Here is a 12,393-nt window from a genome sequence, read left to right as displayed (position 1 = left end):
TGGCTCAGATAAACCTGACTCATTCAACCATATCTCATTGCCTCCTCCTTTGTTTCTCCTTGTGCCTCTTTTCTTCAGTTTTGTTAACTGCTCTTTCGCTCGTTTCTTTGGCTCTTTGTCTCCACAGCTCTCGTTCTGTCCCTCTGTGCATATCTCTTGTCATGTTTATTTGCAGTTTTCTTATAACCACTTAAAGTCTCCCTATCTCCTGCTGGATTGCCCCATTTCGCCTCTTAAACTGGATATGCAGAAAGGTTTGACTTGGCAATAGAGTTTTGTGTGTGTGTTGAATGGGCAGCAGTGTGAATGGGTGCAGTCATGCCTGCAGAAATCAGACTCTGCTGCTGATTAGCGCTTAGTGCAGCAGTGGCCATCCTGCTCTCTGCCCGCCAGGACTTCCTGTTGTCACGGGTCATCTGATAGCACCGCTCTGACTTTGCTTATTGAGTCACGTTAAGCCTGTCTTAAAAGGTCAGCCTATTAAACCCGCAGCTGAGACGCACACATACACGCTCCCCTGTCAGGCTGAGAGAGCAGTCTAGGTCTGTTTATTACTTTTGGATTAGCAGAAGAAGGGGGTAGGGAGAGAAATGGGCTGCTTAGTGCTGACAAAAGCAACACTGAGATTGTTGTAGAGTGTTTGTGAGTGGGGTTTAAGCTGCCGGGATTCCTTTGTGTCGCCTTCAGGAGAGCATGGAGTTCCTTCTGCCTGGAGATCACTTCCTTTGGCCCAGCCACATCCTCCTTTTCATCTGTCTCCCCTTCTCTCTCTGCATGAATAGAGGTTTGTCAGTCAGACTGAGAGTGTGGGCTTGGCACTGAGATCATGCACTGGCAGTGCCACACTCTCTGGCCCAGAGATGGTGCCCGCCTGCCCAGCCGTGCTCACAGAGGGAGCGCCACTCAGCCGCTGCCACTCTCGGTGCATTCTGGGCTATGTAGCTTCAGCTGCTCTTCCTTCCTCCCTTCCTGTCTTATCTGCTGTGACTTTCTCCTATGGTACCCACACAAAGTTTAAGAATACTTTCGTAATTTTTGAAGCCACCCAATACAATAAAGTAGAGATGTGTAATTTGGAAAAAGATTATTGCTATTTTTTTAATTGATTATTATATAAGAATTAGTATTATTGGAATGGAAGCTCTAGGTTTGCTGTGCTTGTTTTTTGAAGGGCTTCACAATTTGTTTTTGTTTTTTTTTTATTTTTGCAATTTACAATATTAAACAAAATGGGAAATATTACTATTGTAATTCACTGTAAAATAACAAATTATTTTATTTTACAGAAGAACTGTAAAATTACAATACTAATAATTGTGGCTGTCTTCATTAATGTTTCAAGTATTAAACAATCAAGCTTTTTAGACCGAAAACCACAGGATTTCCTTAAATCTAATCTTTTTTTTTTTTTGACCGCTTTTCATCAATTTTAGGGAAGATGGTTGGTTGGTATGTGTTGTGTTTTTAAATACACATAAGTGACCCAGACTCAACTCATGCAGAGATAAAGTTAGTGAGGTTAAGAATTTACTGTGAACAAGCCACTTTGCTGCTTGCTTGTATAAGGAACGCTTCCCTCTAAAACACACTGCGCATATATTTATTTTTAATTCAATCACAGCATTTGCAATTTGATAATCGCTCTAAGCCATATTGCTATTTCACTTTTATTTCGATTAATCGTGTGGCTCTACAAGTGGTCTTGGCAGAGGGCCGGGGAGTAAAAGTGGCATACATGGACTCACTCCCTCTTTTAAGGCCTAGTCGTTGTGGTGAAAGAGTGGCTGTTTGCTGTGTTTTAGTCGGGGCGGGCATGTGCAGGAGGGTAGGAACGCAAGCTGTCGTCTGGCTGGATAACTCTTGAGGTGAGGGGCCGTTTATTCTGGTCTGGTGTTTGCGTTTCACTGTGTTATTCTCTCTCTTCCCCCCTCCGTGCTGCAGGGATCAGTTTTTGCTTGACCCTGCTGTCCAGTTTGGCGCATTGGCATTGTGTAATGCTCTGTGCAGGTTGCCCAGGGCTGCGAGGTTAGCCCAGAATGTTTGAAATGTGGTGTGGTCAGGCTGGTTTAGAGGCCTCACTCTTCAGGGATAGTTTGCTCAGCTGTCCCGCCTGCTTTGCTTCATGGGGCCTGGGCTTGCTTACTTGGCAGGCCCCACGCTCTCTCCTTTTCTCCATGCCAGGGAGTACGGGGTGATCTAACAGGGCCTGGGGCTTAACCCCCTCGCTTCTCCGTATTTACCTTGTACGAGCGAGGAATTTACACACATGGCTCGCTCAAAGCCACCGGTGGCCCCATGTCGCCTCTGATATTTGTATTTGTGCTACTGAGAGTCTGGGCCATCCTGAGCATAGCTGACTGTCTGCAGCTAATGAGCTGAACCTAAAGTGTCTGTTGTGATATTTTTGAGGGAGATGTTCTTACATGGAGTGTTTGTTTAAAATGTAATAAACCTGCTAATGTAAATATATGAATGCTACATGATATTTGAGGGGTTCTGTCAGTTTGGGTTTCTGACACCTTTTGAGGGAGGATCCTGAATTATTGATTTTACGCAATGCAAAATGTTTATATTCATTATGCTTTATATTATTATGTAAATGTAGCATTGTTTCAGGGGAACATTAAGTGTTTGTATTGTCACCAAGTGCAAAGTGGTAAGCTTTTATTTGTGATTTGTGCTGATCAACTTTTTATTTCTTTGTCTAAGCAGAATAATTCAGTATCACCGTCAGACAGCCTGAGGGCCAGTGAGAAACACAGAGGCTCGTCTGAATACAGTCTGGACCCGAAGAAACGCAGAGTGGAGGAGAAGGACAACATGAGCCGATATGTAAGATTCTGTATAATACAGCACCACATACAGAAATCAGTTGTTTTAAATGGGCATTCATATCGTGACTTGCAACAGATTTAATTTAGCTGTTCAATTAGTGTTTTAAAGAATAAATTTAAGTGAGCATCAGATGAGGCCAAATGTGATCTAAATGTAAATGATTTTGCACTATTAAATATCTAATATTTACAGATCTCTGAGTGATACGATACTGATATATTGTGCATCCCTAATTAAGTCATGTTCTTTTTGCTGTTAAAAACATATGCTACTGTTCAAAAGTTTTAGCAAGGTTAATCATAAGTGTCAGTAAATACTTTTACATTGTTACACAATATTTCTATTTAGTTCTTTGTGCTTCCTATCTGTCCAATAGTTCTAAAAAACATTTTGAAATTAGAAAGCTGTTATTTTTAATTATAATAGTATTTGTCAATATTACTGTCTTTACTGTATATTTGATCAAAGCATAAGAGACTTAAAAAACCCCCCGCTAAACTCTTTACTGACCCCAAACTTTTGAATGGTAGTGTATATTATGGTGAGTGTCTATATAAACTGTCTATACCGTGATAGAAATTTATGATTGTTCATACTGCCAACTTTTACAGGCAGCTGTGTTTTAGCCAAATGTTTTTTCTCCTATCCATGTTATTTTTAGAAATCCATTATTTTCTTGGGTCACTCCTGTAACTGTTGTTTATACACTACAGGACAGTGATGGCGACAAAAGTGATGATCTGGTCGTGGATGTTTCCAACGAGGTAAAGACTAGTATATCTGCTTCCCATTTTTGGTTGGAGAACTGCTACTCTTTCGTATGTGACGTTTCTGTTTCCCACTGTAGGATCCAGCCACTCCAAGAGTCAGCCCGTCTCACTCTCCTCCTGAGAATGGACTTGATAAGGCCAGAGCACTGAAGAAAGATGCCCCCAACAGCCCGGCTTCAGTGGCCTCCTCTGGGAGCACCCCCTCCTCAAAAGTGAAGGACCACCCACATGTAAGTGTTAAGGAATAGAGGATGGGCATTTATGGTGTCAAGCCTCTGCACATTTGCAAAACCCTCTTCCTCTCCTCAGCTTTATAGCTGCAGCGTAAATGTCAGATTGAAGCGTAACATGAATACATCAGCTACTGTCAGACAAACAGCGGCTTAGCCGCTAGCCTTGGCTAATATCTCAATGCGCTTAGCTAGCCTCAGAGGGGAAGAGGAGAGAAGATAGAGTGATTAAAGATGAGTGAGAGGATGAGGTCTCGGGGAAGGGTTCGGTCTGAAGTTTAGCTTTATCCTCCTCCGCTATAATGAGCTGTCAGTGTTTGACTGGATTAGTGCGAGAGAGCTCTCTGGATTTGAGCATTTGTGGTATGTAGCTTTAGCTCAGTTAATTCCATCTCTGTTCCTTCATCTTTCAGAACGACAAGTCCTCCACCCCAGTTTTAAAGTCCAACACCCCCACCCCACGAAACGACGCTCCCACCCCAGGAACCAGCAACACCCCTGGGCTCAGGCCCATACCCGGAAAACCACTAGGCATGGAAGCGCTGAGTAAGTAGTAAATGTGCACTTTTAAACCTATCCATTCATTAAGCATTCACATTCATTGAAACTTTTTGACCATATTTTTGAGCATTGGACAACTTTTTGAAACCAGCCACCTGAGCTGGTGATGCTATGTGGCTAATCTGGAGCCAAAGAAAAAATGATGGGGCTGTACTAACCAGTCAAACCTGTAAGTGTATGCGTGCATTCATAGCTTTTCAACTTTGGCTTTTCTTCATATATTCCCAGCAGCACCTGCTCTACGTACACCATTGTCGATTGCGTCGCCATATGGGGCTCCGTTCGCCATGATGGGTCACCACCCAGAGATGAACGGCTCATTGACCAGTCCGGGTGTTTACCCTGGCCTTCACATCTCCCCTCAGATGAGTGCCGCTGTTGCCTATGGACGCTCACCTATGGTTAGACTCCCTGCCTTTATATTTTTTGATTACATATACATTCCTAAAGGTTTGCAGAAGCTTGTTGTCCTGTTCCAGTTTTCTTTCTGTCTCTGTCTTACACGTACACTTCCTGTTCCTCTAATCATCTAGAATGGCCTTTAGCGGCTCTCTTCCATAACTCGGAGGCTAACTTTACATGCATACCCTTTTAGGATAGTATTCCGGTTAAATATTACCTTTTGCGTTTGTACTGCGTTTGTTCTGCATCTCTGTGTTTGTGCTAATGGCATGGGAAGTAACACTTCTCTGGGGGGTCTTTAATAATGGCTTGAGGGGAGAGATAAAGCGCGAACAAGAGCTAAACTAGAATATTAACAATATATTACAATATGACAATTAAGCTGATACAGGGAAAAATCAGACTTTAAAATCAGTTTCGGTTTGTTTTGCAGCTTACTCTTTAATGCTAAGATACTAAGATGTCTGTGTGTTGTCCGTTCATTCAGTAAACCTTTTTTTTTTTTTTTTTTGAAAGAAATGAATGCATTAATTCGGCAAGGATGCATTAAATTGATCAAAAGTGACATTTATGTTTTCAACATTGTTAATAAGTAGTGTTTCTCGGGCACCGAATCAACATAGAATGATATCTGAAGGATCATGTGACATGGTTGAGAATTTCTTACTGATTATTGATCATTCCAATTTTTTTATCTCATTCTTTTATGTTCTAATAAATAGGGCCTACTCCTTCCACGTTAGCGCAGATGGGCAGATGCAACCAGTACCTTTTCCTCCAGATGCTCTGATTGGACCAGGCATTCCCCGTCATGCCCGTCAGATCAACACACTCAGCCACGGTGAGGTGGTGTGTGCCGTAACCATCAGCAACCCCACGCGGCACGTCTATACTGGCGGCAAAGGCTGCGTGAAGATCTGGGATATCAGTCAGCCCGGCAGCAAGAGCCCCGTCTCACAACTTGACTGTCTGGTAAAAATTCATGTTGTTTAATCAGTCCACACAAATTACCGGAATTATTTTTTCTGAAGTACAATTTCCACTCTTTTTAATTTTTTTAACTATTTTTAATCTTTATCCTCCCTTTAATCCCCCTGCTAAATAAAGAACCAATCTTCAGACTATGTGTAGTTATTCTAGGGGAAAATACCATGATGGCTCTCCATTATCCCCCTCAGTCTGTGTAACTTGCTTTTTTGTGTGTGCATGTCCCTGTGCTTGCTCCATAGTGCAGAAAGCGGTGTATTTGATGAGCTGTTCGGCCATTATAAAGTGATTTAATTTGTCTGAAAGCCTGGACTTATTGATCTCCCTCAGGAGCAGGTCTAGAATTCTCCTGCTAATTTGAAAATGCGCTTCATCCTGGTGCTGCAACTAAAAACCCTTAAAAGCTTTTCCCTACCCACTTACCATTCTGTTCCCTCTTATCGGCCGCCTCCCCTCCTCGATTAACCTTCATAAACACAGGTTAGACAGGATTTAGAGAGCCAGAGCAAATAACAGGGAGCTGAACAGCTGCTTTTCAGCCCTACCATTTAGATTGGTTCACCACTTCAGCCTGATTATTGAGGGGCTGGAGAGGGACATTTGTACATATTCTTGTAAAATTGTTTTATCTCTATTAAAATGGTCTGTCTCTCAACATGTATTCCCCGCTTCTCTCTCTCTCTTCAGAACAGGGATAACTATATCCGTTCCTGTAAGCTGCTTCCGGATGGCCGCACTTTGATCGTTGGAGGGGAAGCCAGCACTCTGACCATATGGGATTTGGCCTCTCAGACTCCCCGTATCAAAGCCGAGCTCACCTCTTCTGCCCCGGCCTGCTATGCGCTGGCGATCAGCCCTGATGCCAAGGTCTGCTTCTCCTGCTGCAGTGATGGAAATATTGCTGTCTGGGACCTTCATAACCAAACCCTTGTCAGGTAGGAAGCATGCCAGGTGATGCTGCATGAAATAGTGTTTCTTTGAGGATAGAGATGTATACGCCGTTCTGATGCATTAAACGACGATGTGTATATGTCTTGTCTATGTATGTAGGCAGTTCCAGGGCCACACAGATGGTGCAAGTTGTATAGACATTTCCCATGATGGCACCAAACTGTGGACAGGTGGACTGGACAACACAGTACGGTCCTGGGACCTGAGAGAGGGACGACAACTCCAGCAGCATGACTTTACTTCACAGGTAAATGTTACACACCCAAAAATCATATATAAACATTGTGTAATATATAATATCATTGTGAAATATTATTGCAATTTAAAATAAGCGTTTTTAATTGATTTATTTTAAAATGTAATTTATTCCTGTGATGACGGCTGAATTTTCAGCAGCCATTACTCCAGTCTTCAGTGTCACATGATCCTTCAAAAATCATTTTAATATGCTGATTTGGTTCTTATGAAACATATTAATGTAGAAAACAGTCATGCTGAACCTTGCTGAATAAAAGTGTTAATTTTGAGGGGAAGAAAATTAACTCTAGTGTATTTATGAATATGTATGTGTATACATTGCATTGTAACACTACATTTAAACATTTTCTTGACTTATTTTAATGACTTCTGTACTATTCCATTTCTGATTATGTATTAAAAGTCCAAATCAGTGTTTATGCATAACTTGTCTATGCACTTTTAGATCAGTTTGTGATGGGCTTTGTGCTTTTGTGCTCTCATCTAGATCTTCTCTCTGGGCTACTGTCCGACAGGCGAGTGGCTGGCTGTGGGAATGGAGAGCAGTAATGTGGAAGTGCTTCATCACACTAAGCCTGACAAGTACCAGCTGCACCTGCATGAGAGCTGTGTCCTCTCCCTCAAATTTGCCTACTGTGGTAAGACACTGTTACTTCACCTTATATGTAGTGCATCTTGCACCTGAGAATAAATGGGGGGGGGGGAAACATTAGACTTGCTGTAAAATATATCTGAGACATGACATGGGAAAACAATTGCACAGAGTACTTCAGCCTTACTTTAGTATTCAGTGGTGTTTTTCCATTTTAGCGTGGCCAAGTTGCACTTTGTACCACCCCCAGTACTCTCTCACTTTTTCTCTTAATGGCCCACTCTACTTCCAAATAAGTCGAGCTGCAGTGAATCAAGTCATTTAGATATATTATTATTATTATTATTATTATTATTATTATTATTATTATTATTATTATTATTATTATTATTATTATTATTATTATTATTATTATTATTATTATTTTTAAATTTCCTCTTTCTTTCAAGTTGACTGCTAACATGATAATCTGTTATGATAATCTATTAATACTGTTTAACACAAGGGGAATTCTTGCTGACATTCAATTAGACGATGGCCATTAAATTGTTTGAGCGACTTAAGTCTCCCTGCTTCAGGCAAAAATCACACAGCTCTGCACTGCTCACATACATTGCCAATTGTCTACACACCTACTTGCCTCGCAGAGTGGCTTAAATGCTTCAATTAATATTTAGAAGGGAGTGGTGTTGACATGCTTCTCTGTGGTTTATGATCTCACAGAGTCTGTTTGATCATGTCAGCTAATTGTTTTCCTGCTTTCCTCCCTCCACAGTCCAAGGAGTCGTCCTCTGTCCTGAGCTGTGACATTTCAGCTGATGATAAGTACATTGTGACAGGATCTGGAGACAAGAAGGCCACTGTGTATGAAGTGATCTACTAAATTCACTGCTTCGCCAGATGTAAAGACCCATGTATGGAGTTTCTCATTGGGCCTGATATTTAATGGATTCAAGGGATCACTCCTCTACTTTTTCCTCCTTTTATAGTGGGAACCCAGGTTAGGAACTGGTCGGTCCATTGGGATCGGTTCCCAGATGTTTTTATTTTTAGCGCACCTGGATTCTTACAGCAGTGGAGCAGTCCTCTACAGATCCGAGCGGAAACGTGTTAAACTGTCCCAAGGACTTCCCGACCGCACTAATGTAGTAAATATTGTCTTGCCTTTGCTTTCGGTCTGCTCATGGGATTGTGTGTGCCTATTTCTACCGTAGTATTTCCCCCCTGCCTTCGTACCTTCCTTTTTACAAAAAGTGAACAATCTGTGATGTAATATGAAGCAGTGCTTCAGTTTTAGCCTCCCGCTCCCTGGACAATTTGTTAAAAAGTGTATATATGGAGTAATAAAGACATTTTATAAATATATAATTATATATATTTCCATGTCCTGATATACTTGTGATGGGTTTCTTTGTCCTCATGTCCTTAATGCTTGATGAATGTAGATTAGGACACACTTTTTCATTTAGATTTTTGTAAGCACACTCTCTGGGCTGGCCATTTGCTAAAAGGCTCATGTGGAAAACCCCTTCCTGTTCTTGGTAATTCTTTTTTGCTTTTTGAGCCTATGTGCTGTTCATAGAATTGGGATCAGACTGGAATCCTGCGGAAGTCAGAATACGACGGAAACAGCCCAGAGGAGAGTGAGGAGATGTTTGTAAATTGACAGCGATCTTAAACTTGGAGAATGACTTACCGTACTACTTTTCTGTGCCCTTTGCATTGTGTGGCGTCTTGTTGGAAAGAGGAATTCAGATAATGAAGTGTGATTGTAACATGCTGACTCGGCGTGGATCGTACATTGATGAGTAACTTGCCAACTGATCCCATAAGCGGCCCCACTATAGTTCGCTGTTGTTGAAATGGGATATGACTCACCCCAGTGATTTACAGCTTTCCTTTTGCTGTAGAGCTCCACCCTAATGAGCCTGCAGCCTTGTTTTCACTCACAGATTGATGTTAACCTTCTTCTTCGTGAGTGTTCGGAGTCAATTGGGGATTCATTTCTGTACAAGTTGAGCCAGTTTTCTAATGAATATATTCATTGCCTGCACTGACTTTGGTGGAAGCTCGGGTGTGAAAGTGTGTGCGCATGAGAGCGAGAGAGAGAGAGAGAAAAGAGAGTGGCTCTTTTAAACCTGATCCTGGCTAACCATTTTTGTGTAAATGTGGACTCTTTTAACTGTGGGACCTGGAGTGACCTTCATGGGGCCACAGCAGAACCGGTCACGGCAAACTCCGACTTTAGTACAGTACAAAACCTTGGCCCGCCTGCCTTTCACAACCTCTCAACTTCACACCAAAGTATGTAGCAAACTGTGTCAGCACTTATCATGTACAGTTGTTAATAATTCAATAAACTTTTTTTTTTTTGTAAAACGTGTCATGAATGTTGGTTTAATTGAGAGCACCACTGTGGGATTTGAATCACAGGCTGGGTGTCACGTTAACCCCATATGTCTTAAGTATGGAGAACAATGACAGAGGCTGGGAATGCTGGATATGTTATCTAGATGTTCCCACATGATGTCAAGCTGCTGAAAGGCTGACTGAAGAGTTGAGACATGAAGTTGAGTGTGTGTGTAAGTGTGTAAAAGAGACATAGTCTCTGCTGCCTCGGCTATCTGTTGTAACCACAGATCCAGCTGACTCAAATATGCCCTGCGGTCCCCCAACCACAGCTGGTGACACACACAACACACCCTTTTGATTTTCTCACCTCAAGTGGATTATCGGCCAGGAAGTGTGTTTGTGCCAATTGATTTATTTTGTTGGTTTGAGTTGGTTTCATTAAGAGTGTGATTTCAGTAAATGTCTGTCTCACCTCCTGCAATCTGATGCTCTAGAAGTAAAATGACTGTAATTTAGAGAAATGAAACTTCACACTTCCTCTGCCAGTGAACTTTGCTGTTGAAGTTTGCCCACAATAGCCCTTTAGTAAACATGTTATTTAAAACATTGCATGGCAACGTCATGTGTATACTCAAATCTATAGGAACCATTTCTACTTGGCACTGAGGGGTGTTTTTTTTTTTTTTTTTTAATCGAAAACCTTACAGGATTAACTGATTAAAAAAAAAAATTTTTTTTTTAAAATTACTTTTGGCCTTGAATCTTCCTTGCGCCGTAAAAGGAAAGAGGGAATGTTTTCAACTTGATGCTTATTTTGATTTTGAGAAAAGGACTGGAGACTAAAAAGCCCAGATGAAATCTGTGGACTTATTTAATGCATTGTCTACACTGGTTATGTCAAACGGCACGTGCCTATTGCCAGCTGGAACAATATCCAAAATTAGGCAGAATATATATTAAATTAACTTTCAAGTGCAAAAAATCATTGTTCTATTTCTGTTGGAAGTGTGTAGTGCTTCCTATGGTCAGTTTCCATGTGGGGTTTATGTGGTTAGTGCATTAGAATGATACTAAAATTATAGGCATCGTCCTTTGGTATGAACAGGCCTTTATTGTCCCGCCATCAAAAAAGAAACTTAAGTCTACATGATGCCACTTTCGTCACGAGTGTCTTAAGAAGTGCTGAGGACTCTGTTGCTCCTTTCTTACACCTGTTGGTCTCTCACAGGAGGCTTGATTTCACATCGGCATGAGTACAGTCTGTACTGCTAATGTGGGCGTTCCTGTCTAAATACACCAGACTAGATGATGAACTTGGTCTTGCTGTTAGCAAAGGAGTGTCAGCAGCAGATTGATCAAGTAAATAGATCAAATGAGAGATACTGATTTTCACTAATCTCCGCAGATTTCGATTGTCTCCGTCAGATGATGACGAACTGACCCACTCTTTCTCCCTACTCAGTGAGTCAGGTGTCTGCATTATCCTCCCTGACCAGAAGCCCTTTTAGAATCTCAAACCCAAAGCTAATTCAGTTCCTGTGAATTCTGTTTAAACTCCACTGACGGGGTGCCTTTTAGCATTTGTGAAGCCAGTTCTTTTCTTCTCTCCTTTGGTTGCTTTGTTTTCTCCTTCAGTCTCTCTGAAGCTTACCTTAGCTGGCAGCCCTTAGTTTGACGTTCTCCTCAGAAAGAGTGCTGAGAGGATGAAGGAGAGGGAGAGATGCACTCCAAATCCCAACATACTGATTTTCCTGCAGGCTCTCGTTCTGCTCTTGCTCTGGCTCACTCTCATCTCTTTCATTTCTTTTGCTCTGATGTGAAAAAGCTGTACATAGACAAGGTGTGTTTTTATTTTCTCTTTTTCTTTTTGTTTCTTCCTAGTTTCACTCTTAATAAGGGAGCAGCTGAATAGGTGGAGATTAAAGGGCTATCCTGTTGAGTGGCACCGCTGAAGAGGGAGAGAGAAAGAAAGAAAGAAAGAGAAGAGGCTCTGTCGAGAGAGCGAGAGAGATAGAGAAGGGCTTCTCTATGAGAGCGACCAGTGATTTGATACAATCCTCCAGTCTTTTCTCTCCTCTGAAGAGCTTTCATCAGGCCTGCACACAAGTGCCCTCTCCACTCAGGCCTCAAATTAGTCCGGGCTTACTGAGCCAGATGAAACGGTAACCTCACTCATCCTCCGCTGCCGTCTCTCTCCTCCTGTGTGACGAGCGTGCTCAGGAATCTTTCCTGCAGCTCTTGAGGAGACTCCTACTGAACTGGAGGAGAAGTCGGTGTGAGAAGATTAGTTTCATCCGTCTGATTAGACACTGAGAGGGCAGTGTGGTATGTCTATGTGATGCTCATGAGTTTCTTGCAGCATCTGCAGGTGGCGGCTGAGGTAAATTTATTGCGTTATAAAGGCTCAAACATGATAGTCTCATCACTTCCCCTTTTGTGTTGAGTGTTACGTTTG

The 12,393-nt window shown here is 41.9% G+C and overlaps 1 protein-coding gene across 1 annotated transcript in view; it reads left to right on the top strand.

Annotated features, from left to right (window-relative positions):
- Positions 1–10,021, top strand: part of LOC107740439 (transducin-like enhancer protein 3) — a 29,783-nt gene extending 19,762 nt beyond the window's left edge. The window contains exons 10-19 of the mRNA XM_016552880.1: positions 2,713–2,832; positions 3,549–3,599; positions 3,683–3,835; positions 4,249–4,381; positions 4,625–4,874; positions 5,521–5,770; positions 6,473–6,720; positions 6,836–6,983; positions 7,482–7,659; positions 8,330–10,021. Coding sequence (XP_016408366.1) covers positions 2,713–2,832; positions 3,549–3,599; positions 3,683–3,835; positions 4,249–4,381; positions 4,625–4,874; positions 5,521–5,770; positions 6,473–6,720; positions 6,836–6,983; positions 7,482–7,659; positions 8,330–8,469 — 1,671 coding nt within the window. The 3' untranslated portion in view covers positions 8,470–10,021. The remainder of the gene's footprint in view (positions 1–2,712; positions 2,833–3,548; positions 3,600–3,682; positions 3,836–4,248; positions 4,382–4,624; positions 4,875–5,520; positions 5,771–6,472; positions 6,721–6,835; positions 6,984–7,481; positions 7,660–8,329) is intronic.
- The last annotated feature ends 2,372 nt before the right edge of the window (positions 10,022–12,393 follow it).

This window comes from Sinocyclocheilus rhinocerous, unplaced genomic scaffold (assembly GCF_001515625.1).
Source record: "Sinocyclocheilus rhinocerous isolate Xijiao unplaced genomic scaffold, SAMN03320098_v1.1 scaffold225, whole genome shotgun sequence".
In the NCBI taxonomy this organism is placed as follows: domain Eukaryota; kingdom Metazoa; phylum Chordata; class Actinopteri; order Cypriniformes; family Cyprinidae; genus Sinocyclocheilus; species Sinocyclocheilus rhinocerous.
The sequence above is the reverse complement of the archived record's forward strand: the minus strand, read 5'-3'. Positions and strand labels throughout refer to the sequence as shown.